This window comes from Python bivittatus, unplaced genomic scaffold (genome assembly GCF_059951505.1).
Source record: "Python bivittatus isolate LINGU-HERP-01145 unplaced genomic scaffold, Pbiv_v1 ctg000220_np1212, whole genome shotgun sequence".
NCBI lineage: Eukaryota > Metazoa > Chordata > Lepidosauria > Squamata > Pythonidae > Python > Python bivittatus.
This window is the reverse complement of record NW_028277048.1, coordinates 32,978,608-33,001,075: the sequence shown is the minus strand read 5'-3', so window position 1 is coordinate 33,001,075 and position 22,468 is coordinate 32,978,608. Positions and strand designations below refer to the sequence as shown.

General features: G+C 37.2%; 1 protein-coding gene across 6 annotated transcripts in view; it reads right to left on the bottom strand.

Moving 5' to 3' along the window:
• CEP112 (centrosomal protein 112) overlaps window positions 1-22,468 on the bottom strand; it is a 300,158-nt gene that overhangs the window by 124,987 nt on the left and 152,703 nt on the right. For all 6 annotated transcript variants that reach the window (XM_088138295.1, XM_088138299.1, XM_088138300.1 and 3 more), the window contains one exon: window positions 10,440-10,670. In XM_088138295.1, coding sequence (XP_087994421.1) covers window positions 10,440-10,670 — 231 coding nt within the window. The remainder of the gene's footprint in view (window positions 1-10,439; window positions 10,671-22,468) is intronic.

The following is a 22,468-nucleotide window of genomic DNA, read 5'->3' as shown; positions in this document are numbered from 1 at the left end:
TGTTGTAGTTTGATGGACAGCTTCCTTATCCCACTATCACCTTAGCAATGATCATCAGCCAAAGATGAGCTTCTACAAGGAGAGCCACAGTCTTGGGGAACAGATTCATCCATCCATCCATCCATCCATCCATCCATCCATCCATCCATCCATCCATCCATCCATCCCTGGACCAAGAACAAGCTAAAAATAAATTTTAAAAAGTAGTAAAACAATAACCAGTCAGCCAAATCAAAACAGACATTTTAACAGTAAAGTATAAACAGAAAGCTATGGTAATCTATGCTAAACAAGAGCCACATCTTCAATTATCACCAAGTGAAATCAATACCGCACAAGCTTAGCTTCTGGGAAGGAGACTGAGGTAATAACTTAACCAGAGCTGAGAAGACCCTCTCCTGGAAATAGCATATTATGTCTTCTGCATATTACATCATACCCAGGGGGTAGAGAAAAAAGCTCCATAACAGATATTAATATTTCAAAGGACTATACAAGAACAGGGGAGCTTTAATATCTTGTTTATATCAGAAGCCTTTTGGCAATCAATATAATTCCTTTAAAATGGACTTTATATGGTTTTGAATTATGTTCCCAAATTGCCACATTCTTCACTTGCTGCATCTTCTATATCACTTCAAGGAAAGTTCAACAGAGCATAGAAAGTTACCAAAACATGAGTTATTGTAGTCAAGTTATCCCTCTAGGAATGGTCAAAGACCATAAGTCAGAGGAAATTGAACAAAGTTACTCCAAGGCACTGAGGCTATTTAAGGTTCCAGTTATGAATCAGAATGTGGAGCCTGTAGGTACCTCTTTTGGTGCTGTCTGTTGCGCCTTACTTTTTTTTTTTTTTAATGAAACAGGAAGCATACCTGGATTGGATTCAATTCTGCAAGATATTGCTTGATATATCCCAGCACTGTGGCATAAAGGGTTTTAAAAATGATAATCAGAAGGTGGCTGGGAAGCCAGGAAGCTATTGGCAACTGGTGTGGTAACTTCAGAATAGTTGCTATTCTTGGCTCACAGGGATGACTTGACAGGAATCTAACCACTGTACTTTGTACCAGCTATACCTTCTGGATCATTTTCAAAGACAGCCCCACATACAGCACATTGCAGCAATCCAGCCAGGTGGTGATCAAGTTATGAGTTACCATCTTGGTTATAACTGGTGCACCAGCTGAAGGTGGGTGAATGCTCTCCTGGCCACGGTGTCCACTTGCCATTTAATCAGGGCCCACAAGTCCAGGAGAACCCCCAAGTTACGAACCAACTCCTTTGGAGAAAGCATGATTCTGCCCAGAGTGACTACCAAAATAGGTGTTACAAGATCACTCTAATGTTTATTGATGATAAGAGACCTTGTCTTGTCAGGTGTAATGGTATGTGGGAATGACTTTGAGAGACTGGGGGAGAGATGTTGCCTAGGGAACGGTCAGATAAGAGGGGTTGGAGAGCCTGCAGCTGCATAACGGGCAGAGAAGAAACTCAGAAAGGATCCTCCCTAACTTCCCAGGTTGTGAAAAGAGATAGTGGGAGATTTGTACTTTCAGACTTGCAAGATTCTGTTAATGTAGCCCTACAATAAAGTAGAATTACCTCTTCTGGTCGTGTTTCCTGTCTGCTCTACCTGGGAAGGCTGACATCAATCTTGCAAGTCTGAGAGCACAAATCTCCCACCTTCTCTTTTAACAGCCTAATAAGTTAGGAAGGATCCTTTCTGAGTTTCTTTCTCTGCCTGTTATGCAGCTGTGGGCTTCCCTGCCCCCCCCGCCCTGTTATCTGATCATTCCCTAGGCAGCATCTGTTCCCGTCTTCCAAGGTAATTCCCATGTATCATTACAGTAGGGTTTAACCTGAGCTTATAGCCTCCAGACACTGGTTCAGAACTTCCACAGCATCTCCAGCTTAGCCCAGGTAGCAACATATAACCAGATGTCATCAGCATATTTATGCTACTCTGAACAGTGAAACTTTCCTCCCAGCAGTTTCATGTGGATGTCAAATAACATGGGGGAGAACATTAAAAAATTCTCCATGATCACCAAATGGAGACACCTTAATGAGGTAGAACCACTGTTTAAAAAAAAAAAAATGCTGCCCCAACTCCTGCAGGTGATCCAGAAGGGTATTAGGGTCAATGGTATCAGACAGTGATGAGAGATCTTATATGATCAAAAGGGATGCAGTCAAAGTTCCAACCAAAATAATAGACCAAAGCAAAAAAAAAAATACTGTTTCTGCCCCATAACCAGGTCTGAATCCTGACTGGAAAGGATCCAGATAATCCATTTCATCTAGGATGTTGTGCAGCTGACTGGCTATTGCTTCATAACTGTCTTTGCAATGAATTGCCTACCAAATTGTCAGGGCATTTCCTTTCTGGAAACCATCTGGTTCCATGAGGTGCATGGGGTGATCAATCTAAAGGGTTTGCTGCCATTCCAGATATCCAGGGCTGCTGTGATCTGTAACTTGACAAGGAAGGGATCTCACAACAGCTGTAGATAGCATAGAAAATGGCCCTGAAGGACAGTGGGAAGATTCATTACCAAGGCAACGATCAGACAAGTGCAGCTTGAGCCCACTCAAAGAAACAAACTTAAGAAAACACCTCAGAGACTTTTGGTGGTACCACGTGACAGCTTAAACACCTCTCCGCAACAGGGAGAGATGACACCACAGCTGGAGTGGTGGCTGGCAGCAAGCGCTGGCCACCCAATTTGCTCTGGATAAAGGAGGAAGTGAGGAAATTGACCCATTTGGTCTCCTGCCAGCCATTCCTCAAAAGCTAATCGTGGAGACCGAAGCCTCTGTGAATGGCTCTCAAATTGCGCAGCTGGGAGGTAGGGGAACCATCTCCATTAGCTGCCATGGTGCAGCCTTTAATGGATATTAGAGCCGACCGATTCCCATTTCTTAAACACTTTGGTTTATAACTATTTTTCAGCTTAAGAGAGACTTTCCTTCACAACAGATAAGTAAATCTCTTGGGGCTTATCCTTATTTTTGGGACTATATTTTTAAAAGAAGAAATAGAGTTTTAAACTAAGCTGATTAATTCGCAAAAAGCTGGAGGAAAAGTGGAATTTAAAAGAGACTTAAAATTTACTTATAGTGAAAAAGGAAGATTTGTTAAAAGTTTATTTTTTCACGAAACTCCATCTGCAGCAACAATGTTTATCTTTTCTATGGGAAAGTTTCTTGTTTTGTTCAATTCTGTCTGCTGATTGGTGGGGCTTTAGAAACAGAGCTAGACTGTAACTTGATTCCTGTGTGATCCCTTTGAAGTGAACACACACGCCTGTAATTTCAGCTTGAAAGGCACCAGAGGATGTGAACTGCAGTTTACTTTTGCTTATAATTAACTATATCTGGCTATACACTTTACTTGTCTAAATGGAAAGAAAAAAAAAAAAGACGAAGAAATGGCTAAAAGGGGTCCCTTGGAGCAGCACTAGAAGATAAAATAACTTCTTTAAGTCTACTCCAGTCAGTGTTTGATGAACTAGGAGCTAGATTTAAATCTCTTGAAAAAAAGATAGAGGAAAGAGTGGATAAGATGATTAACTTTGGAAAAAAGGTGGAGACTGAACCGAATGTGGAATTGAAGTTCAAAAAAATGTAGGACTATGAAGGTGATATGAATAAAGAAACTGTGGATTTAAATATGGACTTAAGATGGCCAAAGGATGATATGGAAAAAGATATTAGAATGGAATTACAAATGGAATCAATTGATGTTATAATGTTCAAAAGGGACATACAACTAATGGAGAAGAGTGATCTGGAAAGATTTTTTATTTTGGACTTGCAAAAGGAATGTATTCCATCAGTGAGGCCATTCCTGGGAAGAGAAAAGATTGGAGATGTTTCTGAGAGAAGGCAAGAAGATGATGGGGAACTAACTCGTGGGACATTATAAGAAAGGACTAAAGTTTAAACTTTTTAAAAGTAAACAGAAGGTTTACGAAGTGAATTTATTGGACTATGGTCAATATATATGTTAAGGCTCTTGGTAGTTATTAATAGGATTTGCTTTTATGACTAGGACTGAATGACAGTGTTTTAAGGATTATGGTATAAAGTTTACTAAGGTTAAGATATATTTTTTATTAATTCTATTGAATTTTTGTTCTTATATATGACCAGGAGTAGTAAGGTTTTTATATGCATAAAGGTGGAAGGATATGGCATTATTCATAATTTTATCTTTTATATATGATAACAGCAGGAAGGTTTTAAATGCAGAGGTGGAAAGAAAAGATATTATCTATAGTGAAACAATGTTTGTGAGATTGATGGAGTTGGCTGAGATGGAAAATTGAGAATTTTGATTTGAGATAAGACATTGGGTAACTTTAGTGTTAACTGGATTTTTTTTTTTTTTTTACTTTTTGTGTGATATGGAAAAATGAAATTATGATGTATAGGTGTGATGATTAGAAATAATAATGGGTTAAGAGAAATAATGGAGGTTATGTAGTTAATTTAAAGCAAGAGTTTGATGTATATTGTTACTTATATCTGTGGTGGGGTGTGTCGGAAGTCAATTCTTTTTTGTTGTTTTTCTTTTTCTTTTCTGTACTTTTTCTTTTTACTATTTTTTCTTTTTTCAATTTTTTCTTTTTTTCTTAATTTTTATTCTTAATATTAGTTTTGGTCATTTTTACTGTTCTTTTAAAAAATTAAATGTTATAAAAAAAAAAAGAAGAAGAAAATACCTCAGACAGGCCCGTCCCTAATTCACACAAAGATAAAGTGAGGGAGGAGGGAAGTACATTCAGATTTGCAAGATTCTGTTACTATAGCTATTCCAATAAAAGTAATTTTAGATGCATATGGCATTTGTTTCTTAATTTGGTCTACCTTATATGGCTGACAACAGCAAAGGACAGATGTGAAAGTCCTCCATATTCAGATTTCATCTTCTCCACCCTGAAGTAAACACCAAGTTAAGTGACTTGAACATAGTCCTTAACTCCATCTTTGTAGTACTCCAAACCCCTAAGATCATACCACCAAAATCTACAAATCAATTTATTTTTGCAGTATTCTCTTATTTTTTTAATACTTAAAAAATCTGCTTTTAAAAAATGCTAAGCCAGGTTTATTAAAAAAAAAAAAGCCCACACCAACTCACCTCACAAGACAATGTCTTGTAGTGTTACCACCATGCTCCCTGCCACTTTTAAAGAAAAAAGAAATCCAAACATTGCTCCCATCATGAAAAGGGTGCCAGTTTCTGTTCTAGAAGCTTCTTCAAAGAACAACTGAAACTGACTAGCCCTCTCTCTTGAGAACTTTGCCTCCCCCCCCCCGAATAATGTTATTGACATGGAGGTTGTTTCTGTTTATGGTAATCTGCATCATTGGCTCTTTCAAGTTGCAGGTACCTCCTCCTTATTCTCCATGGCATTTTTGGCCTGAAAACCAATAATCCCATTCTGCTAGATCTTATCAGCCATATAATTTAGGTTCAAGTAAGATTTTTTGGATTTTCTGAGAGGGAAAGAAGAACATACTAGAAGTTTATATTTTTGCTGTGTTCTTCTACAGAAGCATAACTGATTGCATTCTTGCTAGTTTTGTATCTGACACAGGATAGCATTAACCAACACCTACTAATAGAAAAATAACTTTTAGGCATCACTGATAAATGTATAGGGGAACTGAAAAACTGAACATTGACCTTGTGGATGAACTTGAGCTTCAAAAGCACATCTGAATTCACAAAATTTCAGGTTCAGTCTGTAGAATACTGGGGAGGTAGGGGGGTTGAATGCAGCTGCTCCACAACTCTTTCAGAACTACTGCTAAATCAGCATAAACACTACTGAGCTAGGTATTTCATACACTGTAGGAGTGGGCAATCCACAGCCTCCAGAGCACCAAGACTGCACCATTCATTACTTTGGCTCATTTTTTTCAGATAGTTTTAAGCAGAGAACTATAAGTGGTTTGTACCCAGGAGGCCTCTCTTTTCCATTTCCCACTTTTAAATCCCCCCATTCCTAGTTAAAAACACAGGCAAAAAAAAAAAAAAAAATTACTCATATCCCTTTTTTTAATATCACAGCATCAGCAAATGGTCTTATGTAGCCTTCAGACGGTTGGAAGGCTGAGCAGCAGTCTTCAACCTTTCAAACACTAGGTGCCTCAAGTAAAGCAACTTTTGCCCAACAGTCCACTAGTCTACCAACCACCAAACTTCATACATTCTCTATCCAATAAGTATCACACAGATTTTGCATGTTATGTTTGTTCAAATTACATGTACTGCTGTAGACTATAACTGGTCCACTTGCCATATAATTCCCTGCAAACTGGTTCTGTTTCTGCAGATACAGGCAATCATGCATAAGTTTAAGTTGGTATTAGTTATTACTATAGTTTTATCTTATTTTTTTTCAAGTCAGCTACTTTTTAAAAGAAAATATATGATAGTAATAAAGCAATGTAACTTTAATTTGGAAAAGTTAACTTTTCCCATTAATGTGTTTCAAATATAAAAAGATCTAAGGAAAAAAGGGAATGTGATTCAAATTCAGCTTTTAAGCAAAAATGACAATGTCATCATGAGTTAATATTAATCCTTTAATTAAGAATTTCAAAGGTTTAAATACTTTCTCTGACCTTGGCTTTAAATAATTATGCTAAGTGCAGATTTCTTTAAATTCAGAAAAGATTCTGAATGTTGATCATAGTTATGTAATAGTTTCAAGCTGGCAGATTTCCAACATAAGCTGTTTAAAATTAGAGACGAAGAATATGATACACGCAAATGAAATGTCAGTTTCACAAATGCTGTTCCAATTCTATATGCTAATTGTTCCATTTGGTTGCTATATTTCATCTTGCAATAAATTATAGATTGTGCTTTAATATATGCTAAAGCATTTAAACACCTGGATGTCAACTAATGTAGATAAGTATTTTGAGAAGTTCCTTTGTAGTCTAACATCAAGTATTTAAGCACCATCAGAAAAGAACTTTGCCAAAGCAATGGCAAACAACCCAAACCAAAGCCCTAGAAGTAAAATGAAGGTTCATATTTAAATGTCAGGAGCAGTACTTTTACTTCATTTATATGCTGTACCATTTCAGAGGATGAAAACTAGTAATATAGTTTATAGTTGTATGCTGGTATCAAGTGCTTCCTAGAAGACTCATCTTTAAAGGACAAAATATTCAAGTTCCTTTACAAGAACTCAACTTCATAATATCTGATTCTGGCTCACACTATCTGATTTTTCATTTGAACCAAAACATGCAAATTCACTTTACTACAATTATTATGACAAGAGAAAACGTTGGGCAGGGGTATGGTAAATGTCAGACTAAATAGGAACGCACTGAACTGATGACGACTCTGGCTTCCTGTTTTACAAGTCCTTGCACACAGAAGCTCTTCTCAAGTATTCCAGAGAAAAACCATCTAGCTTTCCAGTTTTGTTGTTGTTCAGTCGTTAAGTTGTGTCCGACTTTTCGTGACCCCATGAACCATATCGCGCCAGGCTTTCCTGTCCTTCACTGCCTCCCTGAGTTTGCTCAGTTTCATGCTCATTGCTTCAGTGATGCTATCTAACCATCTCATCCTCTGCCGTCCTCTTCTCCCTTTGCCTTCAATCTTTCCCAGCGTCAGGGTCTCTTCCAAAGAGTCCTCTCTTCGCATTAGGTGACCAAAGTATCTGAGCTTGAGCTTCATTATCAATCCTTCCAATGAGCAATCAGGGTTGATTTCCTTTAAGATTGACTGGTTTGACCTCCTAGCAGTCCAGGGGACTCTTAAGAGTCTTCTCCAGCACCACAGTTCAAAGGCATCAATTCTTCGGCGCTCAGCCTTCTTTATGGTCCAGCTCTCACAGCCATACATTACTACTGGAAAAACCATAGCTTTGACTATGCGGATCTTTGTCGGCAAGGTGACGTCTCTGCTTTTTAATATGCTATCTAGGTTTGCCATAGCTTTCCTCCCAAGGAGCAAGCGTCTTTTAATTTCATGGCTGCAGTCTCCGTCTGCGGTGATCTTGGAGCCCAAATACATGAAGTCTGTTACTGCTTCCATTTCTACCCCTTCTATTTGCCAGGAATTGATGGGTCCAGATGCCACAATCTTAGTTTTTTTAATGTTGTTTCAAGTCAGCTTTCGCACTCTCCTCTTTCATCCTCATCTAGAGGCTCTTTAGTTCTTCACTTTCTGCCATTAGGGTGGTATCATCTGCATATCTGAGGTTGTTGATGTTTCTCCCTGCAATCTTAATTCCGGCTTGTGATTCTTCCAGCCTTGCATTTCTCACGAAACTTTTCAGTTTACTCTTTTGCAAAATAGGATAGCTTGGAGATGGCAAAGTCAGAATTAACTAAATGAGAACACCTGCAGGGTGCATCTGCAACTCAGTACCACAAATTCGTATGGGCTATCTCATACTTTCCTCTTTATTAAACTCAAATGAGTGTGTTAGCAGAACTGGCTACACTTAATCTTTGATAATAGGCTGAAAAGAAAGGACAACAAAGTTTTATGGCTAAAACTAAAAGCGTGGTACAAATAAAAAAACAGGAACAACTGATAAATACATTACTTATAAATAAGTTTGGATGTCAGTTATGGATCCTTTAACAAGTAGGACAATTTAAATAAATTGTGATTCCAGTTAAGATGGTGGGAAAGCCCAGGCCCCGTGGTTATAACCTTATTTGGCCCAAGTTCCTAATCTCCGTTTTTCAGTAGCATGCTGGGAAACTGCACTCCAAAAGGTTTCTTTATGTATTTGTTAACTGTCCCTTCTGTCACACTACAAATTACAGTGCTGTGCCAACCTTTGGAAGGACGTTCAGTCCTACATTCAAGGCTTTGGAGGAGAGGTTTACATTCAGTCCTGGGGCCAGAGGTTGGACACTACTGGGGTATAACATCTCAACTTCCAATAAACTATGCTGTTTGAATTTTGGAGAGGTCTGAGTTACTGCTTTGGGCCCAAGTTACTGCTTTGGGAATGGTTCTCATTATTTATTTGTTTGTTTACATACATTTAAGCAATTCCTGACTCCAGCTGATTCTGGGCACTTTACATATGAAAAGCCAGAACAATAAAACAGAGACACAGATGATATGCATCCAGGAAAAAAAAAAACACATGGAGCAGAATAAAATCACCAACCACCCTGCCCTGAGGCCTGAGAGAACAGCCGGATTTTCAGTGCCTTTGAGAACATCATCAGGATGGGAGCCATATGGATCTCTGGGGGAATGCTATTCCAGACAGCAGATACAACAACAGAGAAGGCACACCTCCAAGGTCCCAACAGATGACATTATTTAACTGAGGGGATTTGAGATGCCTCCGTGCTACCAGATCTTATAAGAGAGGCAGAAACTATTAGAGATAGGTGTCCCACAATTAACCAGGCCCTATGCCATGAAAAGCTTTATACATGGTAACCAGCACCTTGAATTGCATCCAGAAGCCAACTGACAACCAATACAGCTCATGGAATAGTGGTGTCACACAGGCATTCTGTGGCATTACTGCTCATGCCGCCACATTCTGAAGTTGAGATATTCTTGGATTGAGATGCTTCAGTTTGAGGAGCTGCAATGAAGTACCTTGCTGAATTACTTCTTTCTGCCTCAGTGACAATCAAAACTGGGCCAATCTGCCTCAGCAAGCATTTTCCTTCAATGACAGGGACACATGCTCAGATGTTCCAGTTATCCAGAGAAGTCAAGTGACATGGCCACACTGTTGTTCAGAAGGAGAGTATTTCTTTGTGTTATTGTTTTGATTTGAAAGCATGCTTTGCTTGAGGTTTCAATAAAGAACCCCTTCAAACACCTATACAGTGCTGGCTTATGTGCATTATGCAGAATGAAGACAGTAACATGCTGTTCACACTTCTCAGACTTACTCCAACACAGATTTAGTTTCACTTATTATTCTCCCTGAATTGCAATATCTTAGTCAAGTGTATCTTAGTCAGGTATATCAGGGGACATGGTGGCGCAGCGGCTTAATGATGCTTAAAGTTGCCGGCCAGAAATGGTCAACACTTCAGCGGTTCAAGCCCAGCTCCACGCAGCAGAGCGAGCTCCTGCTTCCTCCCCAGCTCCTGCCAACCCAGCAGCTCGAAAACTTATGTGAGTAGATAAATGAGTACTCTCACCCCGGTGGGAGGAAAAATGCTGGTGGCGCTTGCACGGGAGATGGGAGTAGTTGCCGGTAATGCTGAAGCTGCACATGCCCGAAAAAGGCGCGAAGCAACGGAAACCCCGCCTCCTGCGCTCACCAGCTGGGCTCTGCTCTAGGGAGGCGGCACTGGCAAACCACTTCCGAAACACCTTGCCTTGAAAACTGCAGGGACTCGTCCAGGCAGTTGCCGCAGAATCGGTAACGGTTGAGTGTGGATTAAAAAAAAAAAAATTGTCTTACCTTTTCTAGTGCCATCTCCTTTTCTGCAGCATTAATCTTTTTCAGGTCTAGAATCATTTTTTCTGACTCAGCTTTCTGTTTGTTCATGGCAGTCTCATGGTCCCGAATAGCTCTTTGCTTTTCTTCTTCCCGAAGAAGACTAAGTTCTACCAACTGCTGTTTTCTTTGAGTATTCACCTGAATCAGCTCTTCCCTCAGAGTGTGGATCTGGGCTTCCATATCACAGATGATCTTTAAAATAACAATACCACCAATCAACAAGAAGAATTACTTTGGCTTATTTTTTATGCCAAAAAAAACTTGCATCAGTTAGAACTGAAAAGTTACAATATGAAAGGTAGGGAAATGCTTTCTCAAATTATTGAGAGATTATAGTGAGACTTATAAGTAAACTTCCAATGAGGATTCATAGCAAACTAGTTATCCCTGAAGGAGCAGAAACAGCATTGCGGCAGAGATCAGTGGCCAGATGGTGAATTCTGGCTGGTGGAGAGATCATGAGATCATCCACTTGCACTCCGGACAGCTGCTCCTTGTGAGTAGACTGCGGAACTGAGGTTTTTGTGATTGGCTCATGAGTTGAGCGGCTGGGAGTTGAGGGATTTCAATCAAGCTCACAGCCATAATATAGCCTTTATGGACAAAAGGTTTGCATGAGCTTCATTTCTTAAACACTTTTGGATTTAACTAATTTACAGCTAAAGAAAGATTTCTCTGAGTGGCAGGATAAGAACATTCCACTTGGTGAGTTAATATTATTTCTGGATTACAAAAATAATAATAATAATAAAGATTTAAAACTTTTGGCAAAAAGCTTAACAAGGAGTGGATATAAGACAGTTTAAAACAGATATGGGGATAGTTATTTTGAAAGATTATTTTTTGGTGAAAGTGCTTTTGAACAAATTGGAATTAAAATAGACAAACAAACCAGACCTTCATGGGAATGCTTTTTGTTTACTATTAAAGTGTGCAGATAATTGGTGGATTTTACAAAACAAGGTAATATGAGTCAGACTGTGATGCTGACTATAACTACAAAGTGCCATTTGAGACAAAAATATTAAGGGCACAGGAAAATAAAATAGAAAAAAAGGTGGGAAGCTTGCCTTTTTTCTTTCCCTTGTTTGAGACACTTTCTTATAATATCATCATAGCAACCACCACAAAAACAGCAAAAATAGTAGAGGGGAGGAGAGGATTGCTAGAGCAACCTGCAGAGAGAGGAATTACACAGATTTGTTTCAGAAAATGTTTGAGCAATTGGGCAGTAAATTAGCTGAATCACTTGATATTAAATTGACAGCTTTTGAAAAAAGAATGGATGAAAGACTTGAAAAGATGAAAGAGGAGATGAAAGAAGAAGTTAAGAAGATGGAAAGCTCTGTAAAACAACTGTCTGGAGCTGTAAAACAAATTAATGACAAAGTGGAAATTTTGGAGAGTAAGACAGAAGTTATAGACAGAGAGCTGGAAAATAAACTAGATAATCTGGCTCTATTCGAAATGAGACAGAAGGAATTTTGTTCAAGATTTAGAGCAATCTAAATCTGGTGAATTTATTAGATTCTGATGAAGATACTAAAGAAAAGGTTATGAAAGCTTTAGCAAAATTTTGGATTGGGATGAGGAAGATACAGAGGCAGAAACTGATGAAAATATATAGAATACAAGATTTGTGAGAATAAGAAAAGTTCCGAGGGATGTTTTGGTGCCCTTTGTCAGGAAGAAGACAAGGGATGAAGTTTTGCAGCAGCATTTTAATATAAGACTGAAGACTGATAATACAGATGTAATTGTTCTTAAATAAACTGCTATTAGAATTTTGTGTAATAGAAAAGAGTATTCTTTTTTGACTAAGAGATTAAAGCAGAAAAAGATTCCATTTTGACTGGACAAATTGGAAGGCGTGATTTTTAAACAGCAGAGGTTTTGTTTAAATTCTGTCCAGAAGATGAGAGAATTTCTAGAAAAATTCAAAGAGGAATTGGAGGAGATTCAAATGGAGTTGTCAGAGGAGACTACACAAAAACTACAAAAAAAAAAAGCTAGTTATAGATTTTTCTAAATTTTTGGCTTGATTATGGATTATAAACACTTAACATGGAATGTAAATGGAGCAAATGCTCTTCAAAAGAGAAAACAAAAATATTTGATTATTTTAATTTGCCTACAAGAGACACATATTAGAAAAAAGGACATAAAATATTTGATTTATAAAAATTTGGATGAAGAATTTATTTCAGCAGGAAAAGGAAGGAAGGAAGGAAGGAAGGAAGGAAGGAAGGAAGGAAGGAAGGAAGGAAGGAAGGAAGGAAGGAAGGAAGGAAGGAAGGAAGGAAGGTGTTTTGTATATAAATCCCCAACTAAAACAGAACTTCTACTGACTGATGAGCATGATCGATTTGTTGGGGTGGAAGTTAATTTGCATTGGACTAAGACTTTGATACTGGGAATTTATGCCCCAAATGAGGACAAAGTATTGTTCTATAAAGGACTTATGGAGAGATTAATAGATTTCTGGTAAAACTACGGAGAAAAATATTAAAATCACTCAAGGCAAATTACCAAAAGTTTTCTTAGATTTAATGGACAATTTAGGGCTGGTTGATATATGGAAACAGAAAAAAATGGCAATTCAAGAGAATACACCTACTTTTCTGAAAGATACAAATCCTTTTCAAGAATAGACATGATTTGGATTTCAAAGAACCTGGCTACTAAGGTTTCTAAAGTAGAGATATTATCAACCACTTTTTCAGATCATAATCCTGTGAGTTTCGTTTATAAAAGAAAATCTAGTTCTCTTAGATGGAGACTAAACAAAATGTTGCTTCAGAAAGAAGTAATAGTGGAGGACTGTAAAAAGAAATTAAAAATATTTTTTGAAAATAATTTAGGGAAAGGCACTGTTTAAGAATGATTTGGGATTCAAGTTAAGCTTTTATTAGAGGTAATTTTATACAACATAATAGTGAACTCAAAAAGAAGAGTCAAGAGAAAACACAAGCTCCACAAATGGAATTCTCTTCATCTCATCCAAAAAAGAATCAAAGAAATGTCCAGAGAAGATAAGCATTTCTCAACAAATTAAGGTTTTACAATGGCAGTTATCTATGTTAACAGTAAGAGAAATGGAAATAAAAATGAATTATGTAAAGGAAAAAAAAAATTTGAGTTTGCAAATAAACCAGGGAAGTGGCTGGCATATGAATTATGACACGAAAAAGAAAAGAAAATGATACTGAAATTACAAGAGGGAAATACTGTATTAATGGACAACATAGCCATAAAAAAAAAATCATCAATATCATTAAAACTTATATAAAGGAAGTGATATCTCTCTAAAGATAATAGATGAATAGCTAAAGAAACAAATTTTACCAAGGATTACAGAGGAACAGAGACAGATTATGAATGGACATATAACAATAAGGGAAGTTTCTGAAGCTATAAAAAAGATTAAACCAGGAAAGGTGCCTGGACTAGATGGATTTTCATGTTCTTATTATAAATGTTTTGAGTATGAACTTTTACAACCTTTACAAAACACAATGAACTCTATCTTTCAGGGAAGAAAGATGGCAGAAAGTTAGAAAAAGGCAAGTATAGCACTAATACCTAAAGAGGGACAAGATCTCACTTTAACAAGAAACTATAGGCAGATATCATTATTGAATAAAGATTACAAGTTATTCACAATGATTCTAGCTGATAGACTGAAAATAATTTTGCAAGAATTTATTCATGAGGATCAGTGTGGCTTTTTACCTAAAAGACAGTTAAAGGACAGTATTAGAAATGTATGCTGGTCTATGACCATAATAAAGATTTGATTGGAATGTTAGAAGTGCATTTTGGAATATTTAGAGCAACATAATGAAAAATATAATGAAAAAACAAGCCGCACTGATTTTCTTAGATGCAGAGAAGGCCTTTGACAATTTGAACTAGGCTTCTTGTTCAAGGTTTTGGAAGATATGAAGATATGAATTTTGGAGAGAACTTTATAAAATGGGTAAAATTGATTTATACTTCACAGAAAGCACAAATAATTGTTAATGGAGATCTAACAAAACCCTGTGAGATACAAAAGGAACAAGACAATGATGCCCACTGTCTCCTCTCTTGCTTATTTTGGTTCTTGAAATACTGACTAGAGATATAAGACAAGATGAGAGAAATGGACAATGGAGAAATGGTTGGTGAAGATGATGGAACTTGCTGAGGTGGCTAAATTGACTTCCTTGATCAGATAAAAGACAATAGCTATGTTTACTGCTGACTAGAAACTCCTCATGGACTTTTTGTGTAAACAGAAAAAAATGAACTTATGATTTATGGTTTTGATGATTAGACAGGATAGATTATAGAAAGCAGAGAGTTATGTTGCAACCATGGAGTAAGAGGTAAATTTGTAAGTGTACTTGCAATTGCTGCAAAAAAGATCAGAAGCTACTTTGTATTTTTTTCTCTTTCCTATTTTTCTTTTACTTTTTTCCTTCCTTGCACTTTTAGCTTTCTCTTTGATTTCTTTTTCTTACTTTATATTAGTTTGTATTAGTTTTTATCTTCCATTTTTAAAAATCTTTAATAAAATTATATATAATTATTAATTAATTAATTAATAATAAATAAAATTATATATAATTTTATATATATAAAGAGAGAGAGAGAGAAAGAGAGGGAGAGAACAATTACTTTGGCTTAATTTTCATGACTCCAAAAAAGTCTGCATCAGTTAGAACTGAAAAGTTGCCATATCAAAGGTAAGGAAACACTTTCTCAAATTATTGAGAGATTATAGTGAGACATTTGTATTAACAAAATGTAAAGGTGACATACAATAAAATTCAGTAAAAATATAAAGAAAACAGAGAACAGTAACAACTGCAGAAATAAAATGTGAGCTAAAATATGTAAAAGGGGGGAAGGGAGCCACAAATTATCCCTGTACCTGCATAGCACCAGCCAAAATACAAAGTTCAGATGACAAAAAAGCAAGGTGAGAAGAAACTCAACAACTCTCTCTTCACTGAGATGTCCCCATAAGAACATATACATTAATGAGGAGGAATATTTTTGTAGCATCCCAACAGAACAGCAGGCAAGGCCTGACCAACCTGAAGGCTGGCAGAATTTCAGGACTGTGAAAGATGAGAGGCAGGAGGTAGGCACGTGTGCTTTTGAAAAGACCTCAAATGTTGTAGACCAAAGATAACTTGAGAATCAGTGTCCAAAAACACTGTTTTAGAATACTTCTGGCATTATTAAAACCTAATGGACAATGATTCTCCAGAGAGAATCTTAGGGAGTAAAGTTGACAATAACTTTTTTCTTTTTAACAAAGTTGACTTAAAGTGGTCTCTGAGAACCAGTAGCGTCAGACTGATTGGGGGAAAAGGTACTTGTAGTCAAAGGTTAAAACAAGATACCAAGCTCTAAATTAACAGAGGCTAAGCCTGCCACTAAATGAAGTGTACTGCAAAGATCATTCTAATGAACTTAGACCGAATGGTTTCAACAATGTCAGGGTTTCTAAAAATACAGAGATACACCACAGAGGAGCTGAGAAATGACCTTGTCTACAGGAATGAAATAGGGTCCTTTTGAATGGATAAATCTCCAGATAGCTGAGGAGCTATACTAACAGTACTTGGCAAATATAGAAATTATTCTCTCCAAGTTAGTCAGGCCTGGAACTAAGACGGATTCTTGAGCTTAACAGTAGTGATAATGTTCCCCCATTTCTCTCTTATAGCTTTCCTTTTCTTTGATTTTGGAAGGAATCTGTACTCCTTCTCAGGTTCTGAGAGAAGATGGAACTTAACAGGATTGATGGGGGCTGTTAACACAAAAGGCATTAACTACTGCAAACAGGCCCTTTTTGTTTTGATGCAATGGGTATCAAAGCAGGGTTTGAATCTTTTATTCATTCATTCATTTGAATTTATTAGCCGTGCAACTCCAATGGACTATGGGTGGCATATAAAACTGAAAAATCCATAAAAACTGATAAAACAGCAAACCGTGCAGTCAGCCCAGAATAAAACAATCTTATAAACAATACAAATCAAACAAAACAGGGCCCCCAGAAAACTAATAGAAGACCAACTTAACTAGGAGGTAAAACTTGGAGTTACATACTAAATAGATGACTAGCATAAATATATTATGAATTTCCTTAATGCTATATTATAAATTGAAATTGAAGCTTTGGGCTTAATTTCTATAATTTACATATCAATTGAATGGCATCATTTTTGAAAAATGGTAATTTTTGCACTATTAAAATTACAGGCTAATAACGGAAGCAAAAAAGTATAATAGTGTTCATGATTTGGGAGTAAGAAATAACTATGGGAATACAGAATACAGCTGGTTATTGAATGGCCTTAATAATGTAGAAAGTGAATGATGGTGGGATGAATTTAAAATGGAAGAGGGTAAGGATTATTAAACTTCACTTTTCTGAAGTTTTCCTTCCAACAATGCTTAAACATCAGAAGTGAGTTTAGCTGTGAGAAAACTGCCTCATGGAGGTAAAAACAACACAGCATAAGAGAACGTAACAAAATAGGCAAAACATAGATGATTCCATATGTCTTATTGCCACAGAACCCTTCTGTTATTTAAAAAAAAATGGGTAACATAGTAAATAGCAAGTTGGCAATTTTAATCACATGAAACTACTGCAATGTTATCCAGAGCAGCCTTGAAATTTGGCTAAAGGAAGCTATAATATCTTCCTTGATGCATAATGTTTCTCTAGGTTTGGATAATAATTTTTTCTTGTTTCTACTGTGTTTTAAATTGCTAAATGTATTTTCTTCCATTAGATCAATCAATTCAACTGAATTTTGCATACCATATTAATTATTTCTAACTTTTTCCTATTACATACTGAGCTACTTTAGAAGGTAATAGATCATTGTGTGAGTAGACAAAGAGAGCAAAGTGAATGAAGATAATGTGATACGTACAGCATAAGGACTACTATTCTTTTACAAATTGAATTATTATAAAAGGTTTCACTTCAGTTTTCACTCAGCACTTATATTTTGTAACAATAAAGGAAAAATAGTATAATAATATGTATGATTTTTATGCACAGACAACTTTAAAAAGATTATTTTACTGAACAACTTATGTATCAAACAGTACTTAATGGCAAAGCAAACACCAGAATTCAGAGGGCCTATATACAAAATATATATTTAATTTACATTCGTATGTTTGCACTGTTAATACTAGTGTAAAGAGTTTCATCTAAAACTATTATCCTAAGGGATACAGGGAAGCATTAGTGAATTGATTATTAAATGCTATCAACATTTTGCTTTACCAAAAGCAGAAATAAGCTTAAAATCTGCAGTTGTAACGAAATTACAGGTAGTCCTCAACTTACGATCACAATTGGGACCAGAACTTCCATCACTAAGCGATGTAGCCATTAAGTGAGTTGTGCTCAATTTTACGGCCATTTTTGCCATGGCCATTAAATGAATCAAGTAGTCATTAAGTGAATCTGGCTTTCCCCATTAACTTTACTTGTCCTGAGTCCCCTGGGAAGGTTGCAAATGGTGATCATGTGACCCCAGTATGTTGCAACCATCGTAAATACATGCTGGTTGCCAAGCACTCGAATTCTGATCATGTGACCATGAGGATGCTGCGATGGTCGTAAGTGCGAGGACTGGTTGTAAATCATTTTTTTTCAGCACCGTCATAACCTTGAATGGTCATTAAATGAATGGTTGTAAGTCGAGGACTACCTGTACCTATCATTATTCAGATTCTACAGTATAGAAGAAATAGCTCCTATAATATTGCTTTAAAAATATTACTTCAGTGGCCTACAGTATCAATTACTGTATGATCTTCATGCCCCTCTCCTCTAAATATTTCTTTCCTATAGGTCTTGCAAGCTATGTTTATATTCTGTAGCATCTAAATAAATTATGTCTAGTTTTCTTCCACAATAGTTGACACCTACTTAATTATATACAAGCCCAGACACTGCAGTGGGAAATGAGCTGCAAGAACTTTCTGAAGGTTTGGAGAAGCAGAAAAAGAAAAAAAAAAAGAAGCAAGTTCAGACTTACATTCTGAAATAGTTTAGTAGCAAGAACAAATTGTAACATCACTCTGATCCTATGAAATTGTTTGGAAGGGTATCAACACAATACAGGTAGTCCTCACTTACTGACAGTAATTGGGACTGGGAACTCCACTGCTAAGCAACATGTTCATAAAGTGTGACAACACATGACTACACCAACATACAATGGCAATTCAGGGTGTTCCAATTGCTGTTGTTAGGTGAATCCTGCATGGTCGCAGCATCCCGTGGTCACGTTTGCCATCTGTGACCTCCTGCCAGCTTCCTCATTGACTTTGCTTGTTGGAAGCCAGCAGCAAAAGTTGCAAATGGCAATCATGTGACCATGAGGACGCTGCAATAGCCACAACTACAAGGACCCAACATAAGTACCCCTTGTTCAGTGCTGTCATAACTTCGAATGGTTGCTGAACAAGTGGATGTTAAGTGAGGACTACCTGTATCCAAAGCCCTATGTCGATGCCAAAGAATATGAGAATGTCACATAATGGGGCATCATAGCACAAAGACTTTTAACTGTGGAATAGCATAGTAGATTTAAGTTAGTTAACACTAATGGCTTGAAGCAGATAGTATCTTTTGCTTGTGTGAAGGAGGTAAGTGGTTCCCTGTTCATCACCAACAACTCTTTCTCATTGCTACTGCAGGTGCAGTGCCATATCTCATACTGTTTCAGTGAAAGCTCAGAAATAGGTTACTATGGATATCAGTGAAAATGTTCTTCTATTAATGGAAATGCCTTCTTTCTGTGTAATAACATATATGGACTCAAATGTTTACAATTTTTTAAAAGGTTAGCAGTACACTATTAGATAGGTTTCCTAAAGGTCCCAATGATTTCAATGGAATTTACTCTCTAGACTAAGACTAAGAGTGCTTTCAACTTGAGGCCAACTTCCAAAGAACCCTTATGCAAATCTAGTAGGATTAAACTATTTCATAGCATCAGCCTTGACAAAAAAAAAAACTTTCCAAAAACTAAGCTAAGAGGGTTAGGATCAGGAACTTTAAATCAATGTCTTTGCTTTATTCTTGCTTGATTGATTTTGTGCCATAGAGTTGGTGTTGACTCCTATTGACCACATACATAGATTTTCTCCATGACGATCAGTCTCCGATATTCTCCTTCAGGTCTTCTAACTGCATTGTTCTTGTTGTTTTTGTATATTTCTCAGGCCAGAGTTTCTCTTTTTGTTTCCTAACTAACTTTGTCTTTGTTCTCTTCATCATTCCTAAACCCTGTTTTCAAACTCATCTATGGGTCTTGCTATATCTGGAGATATATATCTCATCTATATCCAGAGATAAAAGCAAGGAAATAAATAAGTGGCTACGGGTTACACTCTCCACATTACAAATGTGGCCATAAGTATTGGTACCCATCCACTTTTCCCCAAAGAATCTCAATTTGCAGTGAAGTAAGTTGAAACTGACACAAGTAAATGGCACCCACCATTCTTTATTCCATAGTCCATAGGGCAGACACTTGGCTTTTGATGTATGACTTAACATGTTCATGTAAATAATAAAACAAATGAAAATGGCATGGACATAATTATTGGTACCCCTTAGAACTTAAAAGACATTATTGGATTTTAGTGCTCTCTCAAGCAGACTATTTATTTTAATTAGTATCACAGGTCTTTTCAATCTCATAATCAGTCACTCAGCTTATTTGAATGGAAAAAAGTACTCACTCAGGCATTTTGTGTCATTGTGTGCAGCACAGTGAATATGGACAAGAGAAAGAAAAACAGAGAGTTGTCTGAAAAAGAAAGGAGGCAGGTAATAGCCAAGCATGGTAAGGGTAAAGGTTACAAACCATCTCCAAAGAGCTTCCTGTTCCCATGACCACGGTTGCTAATATTATCAAGAAGTTTAAGGTCCATTGGACTGTAGCCAACCTCCCTAGATGTAGCCAGAAGAGGAAAATGGACCCCAGATCAAACAGAAGGATACTTCGATTTGTGGAGAGGGAACTAAGGAAAACTTCAAAACAGACCCTGGCTTACCTCCAAGATCAAGGTACAACAATATCAAGTTATATCATCCATTACTGTCTGACTGAAAGACTGGAGTTTGCTAAAATGCATGTTGACAAGCTACAGCCCTTCTGGGAAAATGTCCTTTGGACAAAGGAAACAAAATTACAGGTAGTCCTTGAATTACAACCATTCGTCTAGCAACCATTCAAAGTTACAACAGCACTGAAAAAAGTGCCTTATGACTGTCACAGTATACCCACAGTCACATGATCAAAATTTGTGTGCTTGGCAACCAGCATGTATTTATGACAGTTACAGCGTCCCGGGGTCATGTAATCACCATTTGCGACCTTCCCAGCTGGCTTCTGACAAGCAAAATCAATGGGGAACTGCATGATTTACTTAACGATGTGATTTGCTTAACGACCATGTGATTCGCTTAATTACTGTGGTGATTTGCTTAACGACCGTTGCAAAAATGTTATAAAATCAGGTGCGGTCACGTTAATGACCGCACCGCTTAATTATGAATTTTCCGGTTCCTACTGTGGTTGTAAGTCGAGGAATACCTGTAGAGCTTTTTGGCAAGTTACAGAAGCTCTTAAGTTCACAGAAGAAAAAGATGATGTTTTTAAAGAAAAGAACAGCATACCTGCTGTAAAACATGGAGGAGAGTCCATAATGTTACGGGGTTGCTTTGCTTCCTCTAGCACCAGAAGCCTTGAATCTGTGCAGGGCCCAATGAAATTGGAAAATTAACAAGGCATTCTGGAGTGAAACATGATGCCCAATTAGAAAGCTCCTCCAGCAGGATAATGACCCAAAACATACATCTAAGAGAATCCAAGAGTGGTTGAAAAGCAAACATTGGACAGTTCTGAAATTGCCTGCTATGAGTCCTGATCTGAATCCAATGGAACATCCGTGGAAAAAGAAGAAACTCACAGTTGGAAGAAGGAACCCACCAAACCTAAGACAACTGGAACAGTTTGCTCAAGAAGAGTGGGACAAATAGCCAGTTGAGAAGTGTGTAAGTCTTATTCAGAGTTGAAGAAAGCACTTAATTGCAGTTATTGCCTCAAAAGACTGCTACAAAATATTAGGTTAGGAGTACCAATAATTATGTCCATGCCATTTTCATTTGTTTTATTTACAATAATATGTTAAGTCACATGTCAAAAGCCAAGCGTCTGCTCTATGGACTATGGAATAAAGAATGGTGGAAGCCATTTACTTTTGTCAGTTTCAACTTATTTCATGGCAAATTGGGATTTTTTGGGAAAAAGTAGAGGGGTACCGATACTTTTGGGCCCTTCTGTAGGTCTCCTCTGCCCCCTTGTGGAGTCATGAAATCCAAGTTGCAACCAATGTGTGGTTGCACTAATGTCTAAATGGCCACACTACTCCATTGCCTCTTGCTCCAGAAAAGGCTATATACTCATCACCCTGTCTGTTCTTCAGAAGAGGGGAGGCAATTTGCTGCCTTCTAAAAATGATAAGAAACCTCCAATCTCAGCCTGTCATTTGCCAGCCATGATCAAGAAATGAAGCAAGTGTTCAATATTAAAATTTGTTTTTTCTCTTCTGGCTATGATAGGTAACTGTGTCTTAATACAACTGTGCTAGATATGTGTAACCTTGGCTGATCATCAAAAGCTGATCAAGCTCAACATAATTTGTATTTGGATGGGAGACCAGCTGGAAATAACAGAGATACAGGCTAGACCGGGAAGGAAAAAACATCCCAGAAGACAGCAACAGAAAATGACTTCTCTGTTGTTGGGGGGGAAAAAAGTCATATCCATTAAGTTACCAAGGGTCAAGTGAACTCAAAATTGTCTTCACTTTATTTAAAAGAGAATTCCTCAATACAGGATTATTTTACCAGTCACAAAAACTGACAAGCTGCGTACCAATGGCCT